Source organism: Xylocopa sonorina, chromosome 15 (genome assembly GCF_050948175.1).
Source record: "Xylocopa sonorina isolate GNS202 chromosome 15, iyXylSono1_principal, whole genome shotgun sequence".
Taxonomy (NCBI): Eukaryota; Metazoa; Arthropoda; class Insecta; order Hymenoptera; family Apidae; genus Xylocopa; species Xylocopa sonorina.
In genome coordinates this window covers 4,811,962-4,828,345 of record NC_135207.1, presented here as the reverse complement: position 1 = coordinate 4,828,345, position 16,384 = coordinate 4,811,962, and the positions used below count along the sequence as shown (strand labels likewise).

The 16,384-nt window shown below is 48.1% G+C and overlaps 1 protein-coding gene across 6 annotated transcripts in view; it reads right to left on the bottom strand.

The window, feature by feature from the left end:
* Positions 1-16,384, bottom strand: part of Hnrnp-k (Heterogeneous nuclear ribonucleoprotein K) — a 94,300-nt gene that overhangs the window by 56,959 nt on the left and 20,957 nt on the right. Inside the window, exons 1-3 of one of the 6 annotated variants that reach the window (XM_076907150.1) lie at positions 2,493-2,726; positions 2,240-2,377; positions 1,441-1,490 (exon numbers count right to left, since the gene is read on the bottom strand). In XM_076907150.1, coding sequence (XP_076763265.1) covers positions 1,441-1,490; positions 2,240-2,262 — 73 coding nt within the window. In that variant the 5' untranslated portion in view covers positions 2,263-2,377; positions 2,493-2,726. Of the gene's footprint in view, positions 1-1,440; positions 1,491-2,239; positions 2,472-2,492; positions 2,727-11,638; positions 11,701-16,384 lie in introns of those variants that run through there. The other 5 variants (XM_076907152.1, XM_076907153.1, XM_076907149.1 and 2 more) reach the window with 5 other exon arrangements.

The window sequence follows — 16,384 nt, the reverse complement described above, 5'->3', positions numbered from 1 at the left end:
CTTTCAAAGGAAAATTCAGTCAAAGAGGGAACGATAATTCCGTGATAAAAGGCGTATCTTCGGCAAACGGTCGAACGATAGGATTTTCGCACGATACGCGATACATCGAGATAGCTCGACGCGTAGTTTCACTTAGAACCGATTGAATCACTTCAATTATCGCGGTGACTCGAGCGAGTGCGCGTCGCGCGCGCGACGTTCGATCGAAAGGGAAGTTCGAGAGGATGACGGTTGAAGTATGCAAAACTTCATCGGGGTTTAAATGGGAATTGCAAAGTCTGACGTCCGGTACATTGGCCGGAACAAGGGTCTCGATGGCAATATACCGTCGAAATGAAAACCGGGGCGCTTCAAAAATGCCACGAGTGGGCCGGAGCCTCGGGGCCGATTTGAATTTCATTCAGCTCGACCTCGGTCACGTTTGTTTGCGCTCGCGTGCCACGAGAAACGACCACGACGTAACCAGAGGCTCGTTCGTCGTAGGAACGAGTTTCTACGTCGGATCGCCTATACCGATCGCCTCGACGCGGCCTAACCGTTTTCTGGTCGACCGTCTGACCCCACCGCAGCCGGTATTTCGTGATTATTTCTTCGAGGAATGTCGCGTTGCTCTATCGCGACCGCGTAATAAATAATAGTACCAGTATGGCGGATAACGCACGGGATGTGGTGGCGTACAATCTGCATTCTAAACTTAGAATACAGATAAAACCGGCGTAACGAAACTGCATTTCTTTGCCCGTTCTTTCAACCACGCTACAATACTCGCTGAGTAGCCGCGCTGAATTAATTCCTACCGTAAATAGTCACCCCACGCGTTGCGATCCAGCGTTAATTTGCATGGAACTAAAGGCATCGGCAAACAAAAGGCTCGCGTGCTCTTACAAATATTAAGAACATTCGCATTTACGACTAAAATTTCTATCATAAATTCTGTCTCTATCTGCACGGGGAATCTCCAGTCGAAAGGTGTCTACACCCTGAACGATCACTGAATCGCGACGAGAGCTAAAATTACCTAACACCCCCCCATTGAGATCCAAGTACCGCGAACTTGGAAAGTTTGAAAAAAAAATCATAGTTTTTTGGGTCACTGTGCAATTCCCCTGTCGATATCGCTGCGAACGTGATATTTAGATGCAGGCATGCCCCGAAGTCGTCGATACGTCCGATCGATACGAAATGCGCCCCAGCCGCATGGGAATAGCGCAGAACCGTGGCAGAATGCAGCCGTGGCTCGTTCCGTTGGTGGACAGGCCCGTATACGGGTCGCGTTATGATCGCGTAAATCGTGGCCGGGTTCCTCGCGGCTCGAAAGAGAACGGGGCCGGTCTGCGAGGACTGTCGTCACTGGATTCCATCGTGCCGCGTGTGCCTCGCATGCGGAATGAAGCACGGTTGCATTCTTGCCGCGGCGGTCGATGCAAAACTGTTACTCACCGATAACGATGTTCGCCGCAGTTGCCTCCGGGATGGATCGGCAGTAAACCCTGCACAGACAAAAAAAGACAAGCCTCGATTTAATCCACGCCTCTCTGGTCGGTAGAACGCACTTTACGAGAGCGCCACTCTGACCGCGAGTACGCGCGTCTGTATCCGCGTTTCTTTTTTCCAACGCCTCGTACCCCGTCTACTGACGTAATACTACGGTCCCTGGACGTAGTAGCACGAGTCTCGCACGGTGCTCGTCAATCGAGACTTCTGCTCTGCGCTCACTGACGATGAACTCGCGATCTAATTCCAAGCGCACTGATCCTTGCGGTGGTAACGCTTTGCTGGCCAATTGTGTTAGTTCCTTTTTCTTCTTTCAATTGCTCGCTCGCGTCGCGCCCGCATCTGCTACCGATGCAGAGTAGTATCGAGGAAGGTTTCTTTTTACGAACACCAACCGCGATTGCGTCGTCGGCAATTAATTATGCATTCATCTTCACGGTGCACAAATTGAACGCGACCTATTCCAGATTCGATCACGAACGTTCACCGACCGCTACTCTTTCCTCGCGCCCAATCTGAACACCTCGTTGGTAGGCCAGCAAAGCGTTCCAGGGCGTACTTCCAGCGTACGCGTAATTACTCGTAATTACGCGTCGATCGGGGCCAGAAACGATCCGAACACCTCTCGAACGGGACGAAGCCCAAAGCTCGGGACGAACGCGCGCGCACAACCGGCGTCACACACTGTGTTTCACTGTTCTCCACCAACAAACACCAGCACGTGCATGACTGCTAATTAACTGACCGATCCAACGAGACGGCGAGCATGCAAGGTCGGCCAGGCGCGTGTTCCTCTCTGCTCGTTGCCCCGTCAACGCCGACCGATTAATCCTTTCCCAGAGCGTCGGCTGTTCCAATTTCGGGGTCCAAGCGTCGGAGGCGCCTTCAAGGTCGAAACGCCACGGTACCAGACACAGACAGAGAGAGAGAAAGAGAGAGAGAGAGAGAGAGAGGGAGGAAGAAAAAGAGCTAGGTCATGGCCAGAGAGTTGGCCGTACCTTGAATATCCTTCGATCCGCTGCTGCGACCCCGTGTGCGCGCGACCAAGGATCCAATGGTAAACGAGGAGGACAATGCGTCAAGAGAATCGAGCCCAGAGAAGACAGAACACGAGTAACTTTTGCCAAGTGGTAAGCCCGCTTCTTCCAACGAGTAGTCATCCACTACCCCTCCTCCGCCATCTTCTGTTCGTTGCCGCAGGTTCTACCTCTCTTTCTTCATCGTACGAGGAGAGGCACGAGCCGGTCTGGTGGGAGGTCAGATCCACGAGGAGGGAGCTCGCCGAGGCGAACGTTCAGGGATGAAAAGGGGGCGAGAGGGGCTCGCGGGGGTTCAGAAACCCGCGCGATAGAGAGAGGGCTTTGGAGAACGAAAACGCACATGTGTGCACCTAAGTGCACTCGGCTGCGAGTGCTGCACGACGTGAACGAATAATCCGGATGCATCCGGAGGGGCGGCCGGGAGCGGAGCGGGGAGGCGAAGTCAATGAACGACTTCACCGCAATCACCACGCGGCGAGAGAATTTCACGGTTGCAGGCTTCTCTCTCTCTCTCTCTCTCTCTCTCTCTCTCTCTCACTGTTTTCTTGCGACTACTCGATTACTCGAGCTAGAGTTACGTAAAAAATTGCCAATAAACTTCCACGGAAACTGAGTTTTTTCAATTTATAAGCAGGAGCTTCCTTCTTTCAAGAAAATACACATTCATCTCTCGATGCGTGAAATATTAGATCATCTCGTGAGTAATGCTGGTATATTTCTTCTCTCTCAAACGATGAAATATAGCGATTTATTTAGTGGCACGATCGACTGAAATATTTCCAATCATTCGTACATCATCATTTTTATTCTCGTTTGGATTTTTCTACATACAGTTGCACCTTTTCTTGGCACGGTAACTCATTCGCGTATTAATTTCTGTATTTCCTGTGTAACACTCTTTATTATTACGCAGTTGAATTCATCGAATATTTGCTCCACTTACGAGATAATCTCACGAGTCAGGGACACAGAAGCTTCTCAGCTCTTTCTCTCTATCTTCCGTTCTTTTCTTCTGTTATCAGAGATATAATGGATAAACGAGCCTACGCTAAATCTCCTCGCCTTCCCTCGCATAATCGAATCATGTTCACTTTTCACCATTCAAAAAGTTCATTACTCGTTAACGTTATAAATGAATTTCAACGGCTGACAAAAATATTACCGACAGACGAATTCCACGCGATATTATAATAATTACGATCATAATGAACCGCAGCGTTGCGTCCTCGATCCGTCCAGATGCGGAAGATTCTGCGGAAATCGGCAACATTTCACAGAGTACACAAAGAGATAAAGCTAACAGTGGCCAAACATATTTCACGGTGTATTTTCCTAGCTCGAATGGGAATCGAGAGATTTTCCCTTTAATCCGAAAATCTGAATGGACGCGGCACGATATAATGCGGAGCAACGTTAACAACTATACCGTTCTCGAACGGGAGGAGGCTCGAGTAGGGAAAAAAAGAGTGGAAAAAAAAGAAAGGAAAGAATAGAAAAACAGGAGGCGCTCGTTACCAAATGAACGCCCGCTCGCAAAATTCCGAATTAAATTTAAATCTCATTCAACTTTATCGTTCACAGCCGAGCCGCGGATGTTGCAACAGCGGCGCTCCGAAAATACGCTCTCGCTCGCTCGCTCGCCCACTCGTAGCAACGAAAACGTTAATGCCGGCTGTTCGCGGGCATACATACAGGGAACAGAAATTATCTGGAACCGTGTTTAGGATCACTGAATAATTTAGCCGGCCGCTATCGACCCGGCGTTTGGGGCCAACTTTTAATTACGTCCGCTCGAACGATGCACTGCGCCGAATTTAATCTATGAACTACCAATAAACTGACCGTGCGGCGAAATGATGTTTGAAAAATTTCATTCGCTAAACTGTCCGCCAGGTTTATCAAGTTAGCTCGGATACCTCGACACGCCGCGCGTAGCCGAAACATTTTACATCCCGATATCGCGCAATTTCATTTGAATTCATTTTATTTAGATCCACAGACGAGACGTCATACTTTCCAACGGGATAAATTGGAAACCACGAATATGCACACAGCTCGAGGATTATTCTGCCTGTAACGAAAGGATTATCAAACAACTTCGAGCGCGTGTAAAAATTGAAATAGCCATGACAAATAAAACTATACGATCGGATGAAAAAGCTCTCTGTTCCTCGTGCGAGATAAAATATTTCTACGAGCACACGTAGAATCCGAGAGCACGTAATTTAATGAGTTACTTAAAAGCAAAGGTATAAAGTTCGGTTCTGCTTAACGTGCTCGAGCTATCCTCGAACGGACGGAAATAAATTTTCTTTTAAACAAGCTAGCTGCCCAATGCAACGGATAATAAAAAGTCGAATACGCATTATTAAATTCCAAGTATCCAATCCATTCGAGACTGAACCCGCAATAAAAATTCCCAACATATTTCTGTCAACACGTTAAACGAAATTAGTCCTCCAGAGCGGTCGTTTCTGCCGCTAATTATCATCGCGAACTAATTACTTTCGTCTACCTTGGCCATCGTGGCGAAGGGTGCCGAGGGTAAATATGAGAAACGTGTCCTCTCGCGAGGCGCACACGTGCGTCGTCCCTGAAACAATGACTCCTCTTGTCTGAGTCGAGAAAATTTGCTGGCAACCGTCTTCAAGATTGTCTCTTCCCGTTCATGGTGCACACGACGAAACGAGGAAGTAACACGCGAGCATATCTGATATGCAATGCGTAATACTGGTAACTTGCGGTACCGTGGCAACCGCACTGCGCGTCGTCGGTTCAGAAAAATTAGAACCGCGCGAACGGAATCGTCGAGACTGTTCGCCAACCGATCGTCGCGAAATTCGCGAGCACCCAATGCTCGGTCAGCCTCGACACAAAACGCGAAACGTGACTCATAACTCGGTATCGAGCGACCGCTGTCCCTCGGTCGGAAACTTCGTTCGTCTTCGACAACATCGGTTGTTGTCGAGTCTCCTTTGCAATAATAGAAGGAACATGTGTGTCGCAATCGCCGCAACGACGCCACGAGCGGCGTTGTTTTCATAGAAAATTTCCGTCGTCAGAAGTCGGGTCAGAAATTGCCTCTCGCATCGAGGATGAGAATGACTCAAACACCGTAATACACAAACATCCGTTTTCCCTCGATCGATCAAACAGCTTGACTCGGCGTAACAGCCGAGCGAGCCGATCGATGGGGGAACAAAAATTCTTTTCCACCACGATAATGCACTCTTTATAGAACCGCTTGTGCGTGTCATTGAACATTCACTGAGAGCAATAACGAAACGAGCCTGTAGCCTCGTTTGATTTACGATACCACTTGGTAACAAGCGAAACAGCGACGCGTGGCGAGCCTCGATGAAGCGAAGAAGAACTTTTGGCTAGAGGAGATCGTTAAGAATCGTGGTCGCAGCACTCGACACCCGAAAAAAGAGAAACCACCCCCGTGTTTCACAGTGAAATGCGATTAGAGGCGAAACGAGGAGTCTCGGAACGTACCTCTTGTGCACGCCGCTCCACCGCGAGTTCCCGTCTTCCCGATAGAAGAATCCCTCTGTTCCTGGATCCGTTCCGTGCTCGACGACCGCCTGCACAGCCGTTCGTGCACGTTCACACGTTCACGGAGTGTTACACGCGTAACGGTTCGCGCGATGCGTGACATGCGTGTGCCGCGCGTATGACGTGGCGTGTGTGCGGAAGTATATTGATCAGCTGATGGTCGGGTGGATACTGGGCTGCCTCGGAGAATTCACCATATTGTTGCGTCAGCGCGCATGCGCTAGAGCCCTCGCTTTTCTCGTCCCTTCGTTCACCCTTTCCGTGCGCACCCGATACCAACGCTACCACCGCCGCACCACCTGCTTGGTACCCAAAGCGTTGGCCCGCGATGGCACGCCGCGATCTTCGTTCGATGGGACGCGAAAAGTGGAGAAAGGGGCGAAGAGATTCCGGAGAACGGTTCGAACAAGTAGATTCGCGATTTAAGGGACCACCGATACGCACCACCACGTCGATCATAGATGAGATCAGCCGTGGAGCTTGGAATGTGAAAGGAAACTGTTGACGATTGTGCGCTTTTGGATAGTTAGATTCTTGTACGGTGGATAGAACGAAGGATTCTTGCCTGGTGTTTCTAAGAGCTCTCCTTTCTTGGAGCTTTAACCTTTTATGCAAGCTAATAGCTTGGGATCGTTATTATATTCTACTTTTGTATCGTGGTATCGGTAACAAGCGATTTCTTCGTGGTAACAAGACCTATCTTGGTATCCACCTTGTAGATTAAGATAAACGGAACCTATAATTATCATTTCTCTCCTGGCAAGAAAGTTAAGGTATGCAGTAAAGTAAAACATCGCGAGTATGTTATTCTCCAAGTATCTTGTACTTTGACTCTTTTCAAGTCGAGAGAAAAGTAAGAAGTATAAACGATGACTAAGAACGATCGTTTCTAGCAAAGGTATACAAACATCTTCCACGCGTGTAACGCGAGGTTCTTGCCTGGAAATTTTACGAACATCGCGAACTATGAAATTGAACAAAAAGAAACTTATCAGAGATGAGGCGCAATCATTGTGTCTACCTACCTGTCGTATCTACGACGCTTTCTAAATCTGCGAAAGCTTGAATGCCGGCTGCGTTTTTACACCGTTAAGAATCGCTTAGGAAATACTGCTTACGAGCCAGCGAAACTCTGCCTAAGAACACGCTAAATAACCAGTGGTAATTTGTCGAACGGAAACGAAGATGGTTTCTTTCCCGTTAAAAAGCAGAAAGAGAAAGAAAACAGAGGCTGCCCATGAAAGCTGCCACCCGATATTCTGTTAGGAGTTCGCTTCGGAACAACGCGTTTTTCCAACGCGGAAAACTCGGATCGTCGACTCGACTGGGTTCGATTCTTTGTTATCTAAAGGTGAACAGACTTTTCATTTCGTTAGATGACCCTCTTTGACACCAGGTAACTACAGTACTGGTTTCTTCTCCGCCAAAATAAATCGCATTATCGACTTAACGTTACTGCTCTCCTCGAGGCTCGGTTACTTTTCCATTTCTCGCGAGTATGCGTTTCACGCTCTTCTGAAGTGGATTTTCGATGATACCAACAGAGTAGTAATAAGTTTAATCTTCGCTAGAACAAGAATTCTAATTCTCCGCGTTTATTTTTATTTCGTAGGCGTGTAATTTAGTTGAACGCGGTCGTAGACATTTTGTAATTTAGGTTAGTGCTTCTAGGATTGGATGTTAGTACCACGATTACCAGAACCTCGCCCATTTCGTCGTTGTACCGACTATATTGTTGTAACAAAGACACAGCTCGAATACTAAGTTTCTAATTGGCAAGCTCCCGTGCCCGAATGAGCTAACTTTCCCTCGTAAAATACCAGCAGGAAGACCGATAAATTTCGAAATCGGTTTTAAGTACATTTTCTTTCGGCCAATACCTCCGTCGAGATTCCTTTTCTCTTCCATCTTTCTAAATTATGCGCGTTCTAGGTTCGACTTGTCGCGATGGATTCCCGTAGTCGCGGCTCGATAACGGAATTACTTACTCCGTGGCAACTGAAAGGTTAACGAGATAATTCGATCCTTCGCGAACCCGGTGGAACTTGCAAGCGAGTACATAACCCACTTTCTGTGTAACTTCGCGTTTCTATTTAACCGGACAATATTGCGGGGGGTTTAAGTGATAACCACTTATGAAACGAATCAGAGTTAACGAACGGAAAAGGTAAAACGGTCCGTGCGGTGAGATTAATCCGTTTGTGTCTCTGTTATCGCATAGAGAGGCACTCAAGGCGTTCAGAAGATTAATATATCAGTCTCGCGATGAAAAGTATTCACTAGAATATTCTGACTTCTTCTGAAAATACTTCTCTCTTAAACGATCCAATTAAGGTTCATTTCTTTATATACGTGACCATAATTACGGATCAGCGTGCCTGGAAAGAGAGATCGAGACTTTCATACGTTACGATTGACAGATAGAATCAATCTACAAATAATTTTTCACTCGTCGCTACCTGTTCTAGAAAAACCAACACGACTGGCAGGAAATAACAAAATTCGCGATGCATGAATATCTCAGCTGATGTACTATGCCATCGTCTCGTAAAGATTCGCCAATTAAATCTGACATTCGGGTGATTTACCGAGCGGGAGACATTGATTAGTGAAATTTTCAGCTGCTAACGTACGAAAGTCGAGTGTCAGCCCGCGCGACGAGGAAGAAAGCGTGTCTACGTTCAACGATCCCAGGAAGAAGAGGGAAAAATACGGTTCTTCCGTAGACGACGACGACGACGACGACGACGACTCATTTGCCGGGAAATATTCGACGAGCGAACTCGTGGCACAAATCCGCGATCAAAGAGCCTCGTTAACAACAAACGTACGTGTACGGCTGCGGCGTCGCTGAATATTCGGGGCCTCGAGCTTCGGAATTGTGTTAACCGTCCGCTGTTTTCCTTTCACATTCAAATTACTCTGGCCAAGCTTCGTTACCGGGATGATTTCGTCGTCTACGTACACACCGCGCGAATAATGGCCGTGGATCACCAGAAAGGAACCGAACGAGTCGAACACGCGGCTCGAACAATTCCGCGCGATTGAACAGGCGACGTTCGTTTGATTGCCACACGCTCTTTGTATCGACAGAACAGACGGAAATACTTAGAGGACCCCGTGTTCCTCTCGGTTGCGAGTTCATAAACCGAGGGAAAGGCGGACACTCAAAGGATGGAGATTCTTATACAGCTTTCTACGAGAATTCGAGGTTCGTACGATTCGAGAACGGTAAATTGGTACCTGGAAATTCTCGAGGAAATTAATTTTCCTAGCTAAACCTCTTAAGGAAATACGAGCTAGCATTTGGACTGACGGCTCTGCTGGCCTTGCGAATCGCATCTGCGTCGTGGCAAACTCAGTTTGTCATTCACTGGATTCCCTTGGCTCCATTACCATCATTTGGTCATTATACCACGCGATATCTCACACACACGATATACACCGTAATTAATTTTTCTTCGCGATGGAAAAATTAAATAATTCGATAACGCTGAGAATTTTAAAAATGACGGGATTCGCCACTATTCTCTCTGTTTAGAACAACGAGTCGTCGGTTCGAGTAAAAATACGACGACGCGGAGGCGAAACGGAAAGCGAGGGGGTGGGCAGCGAAGTAAACTTGTAAAATACAGCCGGGCGAAAACAGTGTCGGCCTCGGTTGTTATTTCATGGTTGAAACCTGCGCTAGGATTCACAGTCACGCACCGTGATTCGCCTCTTGATTCACGTGGAAAGAAACGGAAAGCATTGTTTCACTCTCGCGCCGAAACTGGTTCGCCCCTGGTTTCGCGTTGCAACAAATTTGATCGCGTCGCGTCACGCAGCTCGACTTGTTACTCCGTTTTAATTAGCCGTTAATACCGATCTGTCGCGAGTGCTGCTCCATTCTTGCCCTATCTAGGAATCAATCAAGTGACCAATCTCGACAAACAGATCAACTTTACATATCACAGAGTTCCTACGCTCGTGTGCGAAATTATTAATATTTTCGTACAAACAGCAGCTCGCGATTTCTTCTTCGAATTCTGTTAAAGCAAAATTCTGAATCGACCCTTTCTCGCGTCGAAACGAGTCGCCAAACGGTTCTATCTACGTGCAAGTCGCCCAATAACGACTGAACAACCAAATAAACGTTCGATAGCGCGCGAACAAAGCTACCAAGCGTTCTCGACGCGAAAAGCTCAGGCAAAGCGCCTCGAGAATTCGGCTGATAACGAAATCGATGGGTCGCAGGGTCGCGAACCGACTTTCCATCGCGGAATTTTCGCAACCAGCGGGTCCACGTCGCACGTATCCGCGCTTTTCCTTTCTCGGGTTTCCACGGCGGGCGCCGCCGCGCTCGTTTCGAAACGCTTGTTTGCCGATCACGTAAAGATAACGTGTCCGTTAGCCGAGCCCCGCAACCTGCATTCGAATGAACTGAAAAACGAGACCCGCGTCGACTCCTCTTCCACGTTTACTCCCCCTTTCAAACCGCGATAACGTATTCTCACGAAGGCGCACCGCGAATGAATGGAACGGTTAGAAAGTTCATTTGCAACTTTTCCATCTCCCAAGCTGGCTCGCGAGGGACCGCCAACAGTTCACCGGCTAGATACCGTTCCCTCTTAACTGTTTGTTCTCGCTGCCGGGAATAATTCCTCCCGTCGAGCTCGATGATCCGTTCGATCAATCAATCGCTACGTTCATTTCCCTCGCAGAGGGAATTTCCTTTTCCACGCCAGGCCAGGCGTGTTTCGTGTACAATGAACGTTCCAATGGTACAGTTGCCTAGGTGCAATTTCAAAATGCACGAGATTCAATAGGTACAGAACGAATCAGCTTGAAAACAAAACGTTTTGCCGCGCGAAATACCACTGTCACGTCTAATTTAAATATCATAGATAGCAATAGTCCGGGATTGCAGGCACGTACACGCGATTGTTTTATATTTGGGTCAGTAGCGTGTATAGCAGCAACTGTTAGACAGACGGTCGTCTGCGTAGATTGTCAAAAAGTGTTCGAGTGAAAAGAGAGTGTAGACGATCGAAAAGTATTTTCCATGTTCGCTGCTTTACTCGCAGAGTGGCAAGTGTGGCCGAGGACTTACGCGAGCGAAGCAGTTGAAAGCCGCTGCGCGAAACAATGGAGACGTTAATCGTTCTTATCGAGGGATCAGCATGAATGAGGAAGAGTGCGAAACCGGCGTGTAATTAACAATTAAAGAGATACGTGTCTCTGGCGTCGTTACAACTGGCACTCATTTGCAAATCTTCCGAGAGCCACGAGAGACAACCTATCCGCGAATCGTTCCAAGGCACGGATTTAATTAACGATCGCGTAGGCAAATTGCTGTGATCCTCCTTTTTCAATTACACGCAGTTTCTTGTAATTCGAACCTCCTTTCAACGGACGAGGCGAGAGTAAAAGCGGAGGAATGGTTTCTTCGATAGAAATTCCGCTAATCGAGTTTTTCCCGCGTTTCATACCCGACTTAAATACCGTTTTTAATATAATCCGTTCCTCGAAACTGTACGATCAGAAAAACTGGCTGGAGTACTCACCTGTTTGAGCTACCGCCTTCGCTTGCTTTTCGCGACGTCTCTTCTTGTTCAGTTCAAACCTTCTGAAACAAAGCAACAAAGTAGACGATTAAATACCGATCACATTCAATTAACTACACATCAACATTCCAGATTCTAAGAAACGATCAGAAGCGCTATAAATTCCTTTAATGTAATCGTCTAAAATTCTATCGCTTCCAGAAACCAATCCGAAGATCAAAAAATACAATATCGAAAGTGCAATGTTCAACGATACGCTCGAGTTTCATTCAGGAAACGATACGAAAACGTTGATATATCTTCAAAGGCTCGAGTCGATTCCGCGCTCGAAACTTTCGAGCAGCGTATGAACGAATAAATCGCGAAGGAATCGGAATCGCGCGCGTTCAAGATTCAAACGCGTTGCCTCGGGGTGGCGTTATCGATCCACCGCGCGAAAAGCTAACGCGGAGTGTCACGTAGGAATGACGGGGCAGGAAAAACAGCGGCAGTGGGTTTTTGCGCGGCTCGCGAAACTTGTTGGCGCCAAAACACCTATACGTATAAGCGGCCAGGCGGCTGCGGACCGTGCACGATAATGAGATAACTTAATTTCCTACGGGCAAACACATAGATCAGCGGCGGACTCGGCTCGAGGGGGGTTGTCCGGTGTGTAAAATACGCGCTCGGCCGGTGAAAAGCGCGTTAAAGCGGCGAGGAGGGCCCCGCTTGTAATTCACTTTGCCCGTCGAGAGGAGTGTCTGATCTGCCGGCGCTCCTTCCACTAGGACACCTCGCGTGCCCGCCCGATTCGCCGATGAATAGTTAATCAGACCCGACGACTTCCGGCAGACTCTCAATTTGCATAACATCCTTCGATCCTGTTCGCCTCTCCTCGTTTTTCTCCTCCTTCTGTCTTTCTTTCTTTTTGCCACGCGCGAGTCCCACGGATAAAGGTAAGATTCGATTCCGAGCGATTCTAGCCGCGCGGATCAATGCTCGCGTGATTCCATCGTGCAGCAATTCGAAGGTTGTTCGCGCGGTGAAGGGAGGAGAGTTGTTCCGCCTTTCTTGTTTCCCGTTTAATTCGTATTTTTCGTTCACGCAAGAAGAATGCGATTCAATGCCGTTTCGCAACTGGTTGGCTTAAGTTGAAGATTAAATTAATTAAGTGCCGAGGGGCGCGAGGCGTGCTTGATCGATAGGAAAACTAGCTACAACTTCTTAGCGGCTTGACGATATTAATTTGGAGAACAATCGAGCAGACGGTTATGCTAAATATATACTGTATAATGAGTACAGCTTGCGTGCAGGAACGTCTTTAATTGGGACGAGATGAACGTAGGAAGATCCGATGTCGAGCTATCAAATATATCCATGACTGGTCTGACGACTCCAGTTGACGGTAAAAGCATTTAACACTCGATCGAATAGGAAAATCAAATAGAAAACGTTGAAGAGTCCAATTTAAATTCAAGATCCACGATGCTGTATTGGCAAAAGTCAAAATCTGCTACCAAAAGATTCAGTGTTCATAGAAAAAAAAAAAAAAAAAAAACTGAAAAATCCAGTGACAGTAAAAGCAAAAGAAATCAAGTGGTTCATACAAGCAAAGCTAACGCGAGATTCACGGTGGTCTACTCGCAAGAAGCTGGATGTTCAGCGACCGAAACGAGCATCCCCAACGTAAAAGGGGATCCCAAGGATCCCCTCGGCAGAACGGGAAAAGAAAACCAGCGTGCAGCTACCCTGGTTATCCAGTCGAGAAGCCGCGAAATTGGACGACTCGTTGGAATTCGTCGGTGGAGAACAATTCGTGGGCCAGCGAGAGGTATGTGCGAGCGCGCGGCTGGTAGGACCGGTGGAATACGGGAGTCACTGGGAACAATGGGTGTAGGACAAACAAAGGAGCCTAGACAAAGGTGCGCGGGGTCTCAAAGAGGCCTGGCGTGGAATGTGCCCCGCGGAAGATTGACTCCTCTCGGTCGGAAACGGTACCCGCGTTGCGTCTAGGTGTAGCCAGGTAACCGTCCAAGATCGTTCGAGGACAAGAAGCTAGGTAGGTGGAGGTCGATACGCGAGAAGACGTCGCGAGTGTGCGAGAACGTACGAGAAACGCGCTGTGCGAATTGGCGAGTGCTCACGTTGGGCCGTGGTGCGCTAGAAGAATACGTGAAAGAGAGCCTTACACAGGAGAAACCGTGGCACAGGCGACCTGACTGAGAAAGAATCCAAATCCAAAGTCGACGGAAGGCGGCGACGAGGAGGCCGATGAAGAGGACGCATCGGCGACACGACCGACGAACCAGCCCCCTGCCTTCTGCGGACTTGCGGAGGCAAACGCTGTCTACTCGATGTCTCGGCGTCGGTTTCTGGGTCTGAGCGGCCTCGAACTGGTCTCTTATCCCTGGTATCGCCCAATCAAAAAACCGGCAGCACACCGTACGCCGATTGGTCGGCTACGGCCACCGTGAACACTGTAATTGGTCAATCGGTCCGAGTCACCCATGGTTACCGTTTGCCTCAACAATATCTACGGTCGATATCACCACCTTGGCTACCCTGGTGCCGCGCTCGCTACCGTTTACCTTCTCTCCCTTGCGCTATACCTGCTCGCTGGCTGCCCCGCTCCGAACACCTACCCCTTTTTCGAGCACACGCCGCGATTAGCGCCTACAACCTCGAGACAGAATTCTCGAGGGCAACCGCTTCTTCTTTTCCGCCACCCACGGGGTATCCCTAAATATAAGAGAACCGTCGACGACAACCCATGCTCGCACTTCTTTGGCTAGAGACTTTATAGACTGTTTCGCCAATTAACGCTTTTTTGGGAGGATGGTTTCAGGAGAATGGAAACTGAAATTATCTTCTAAGGAACGCCAAGATTGCATTCCTTGAAAGTCTTCATTCATACGAAAGATAAACGAGAAGACGCGGAACGTTTAAAGGGCGAAGACGAAGCGTTGAATAATAATCGGAAATATTTCTATGATATTTCCATTCTCGTTATGTAAAATCACTGGCACGCCGTCATAAACGTGAATAGGGGAATACGAGGAGCACCCAGTGATCCCTGGCTGTTGATGTGGAGCGGACGCATTGAAATTCGATCGCGTTCGCGTGATAAATTATCCCTGGATGGTAGTCAGCCGAATCCATGGCCATGAACCGTCGTGAGGGTGCTCTATATATCCTGGCGTTGACTATTTTCGACCGTCCGAACGATCTTACCGACACGGTTCTTGCGTTTCGCCAGCCGAAAATCCCCACAGGGCCATTTGTCATGGCGGATGGAAAAACGTTCGCTCTGGGCTTCATCAAAATCCACTCAGAACTCGCTGCAAAAGCCAGTTTACCTGGGGCTGTTCCGTTACCCTTTCTGTCGCGATCGATCTTCCGATTGATGCATCGGAATGAACCAACCCGAAATTGTTTCGTCGAGAGGGGAAAAGTTCCATTTCTGAGTAAGTGTTTCAAATTAGAATCGCCCGAAGCTGGTCGCGATGGTCTTGCAAACGCTTGGACGATTAAAAAACTGTTGCGAAACGCTTAATTATCTTCTCGACGATACTCTCGGTGCACGGTGATGTAATTACCTAGCTGATTCGTTTCGCGACCCTCCAATCTGTAATCGAAATACTTTACCGTCGCGGATACTTTGTTCCAGCGTCGAGCAGTTAAGAATGTCAACCGCTTGGACCGTCCCTGTTAGCTCTCGACGTTAATGCGAATTGTTATTTTAACGGTGAGATCCTCGCTGCGAATTCCATTTGCAGAGCGCAAACTCCAGGCGATTGAATTCCCAATTACGAAAGAATGGAGATTCCACTTGCCAATAATTGCGGTACAGTGAGATTCGATACCGGGACGGAGATGGTCTCCTTTAATCAACTGGCATCTTTTTTCGTTGCAACCGAGGGAAAGATACGTTCGATTAAACTCGTACCCGGTCGCAAGGAAAATGGACATCGGAAGCGATTAAATTTGAAGGAGATACACCTCTTAAAAACTGTAATGCGATTATCTCAGGGGCTTATCCCAGAACCAATTATCCGGAATTAAGAAAGAAGAACCCAGAGAACTCGTCTACTCGAAATCTCAGGCTTGTGTGCCTACGAAATTCAAACGCAATTACTTCCGACTAAAACAATGACGAGGCTCGCTGGTATCGATTAGACTTTGAACACTGGTCTCAGATGAGACGAATGGGGATCACGGGATTCGAAGGTATCCGACACTGATGTCCTGGCTGGTTTAATTACATCCATCGTTAATCAGCATTGATTTTAGGTGAGATGAAGAGGGATCGTGAGATTTAAGGGAAACTGGCATCGTTGAACTGGCTGGTCAAACAAGACCGAGTCTGATACGACTCGAAAAGAAAAGACTTTAGTACGTAAGATTATGAGCGACCAAGAACGTAGTAGTTACGGTTATTTGTGGGCTAATCTTAAGGATAAATCGCAACGAACCGCGTGTATCAACCCCTTCGTTGCGCGGAGCGAGGCAACGATTTATTATATCTCTAGATTGGACCACATCGCAACTAGTTCATCGCACTTTTGCGGCGTTTGCACGGAATCGCGTTATTCCTCGTCCGAGCGGGAATCCGTGGAAAATTACGAGATTAATTGCCCCGCGGTCAGAGTAGACCGTAACAGCGACGTCTCTCGACTTTCGACGGGGTATTTTTCAGCCGAGAAGAAACGATCCTGAGAAGAAATCGCGGAAGTGAACCGCGAAGGGATAACAATGCGATGGAGCGTC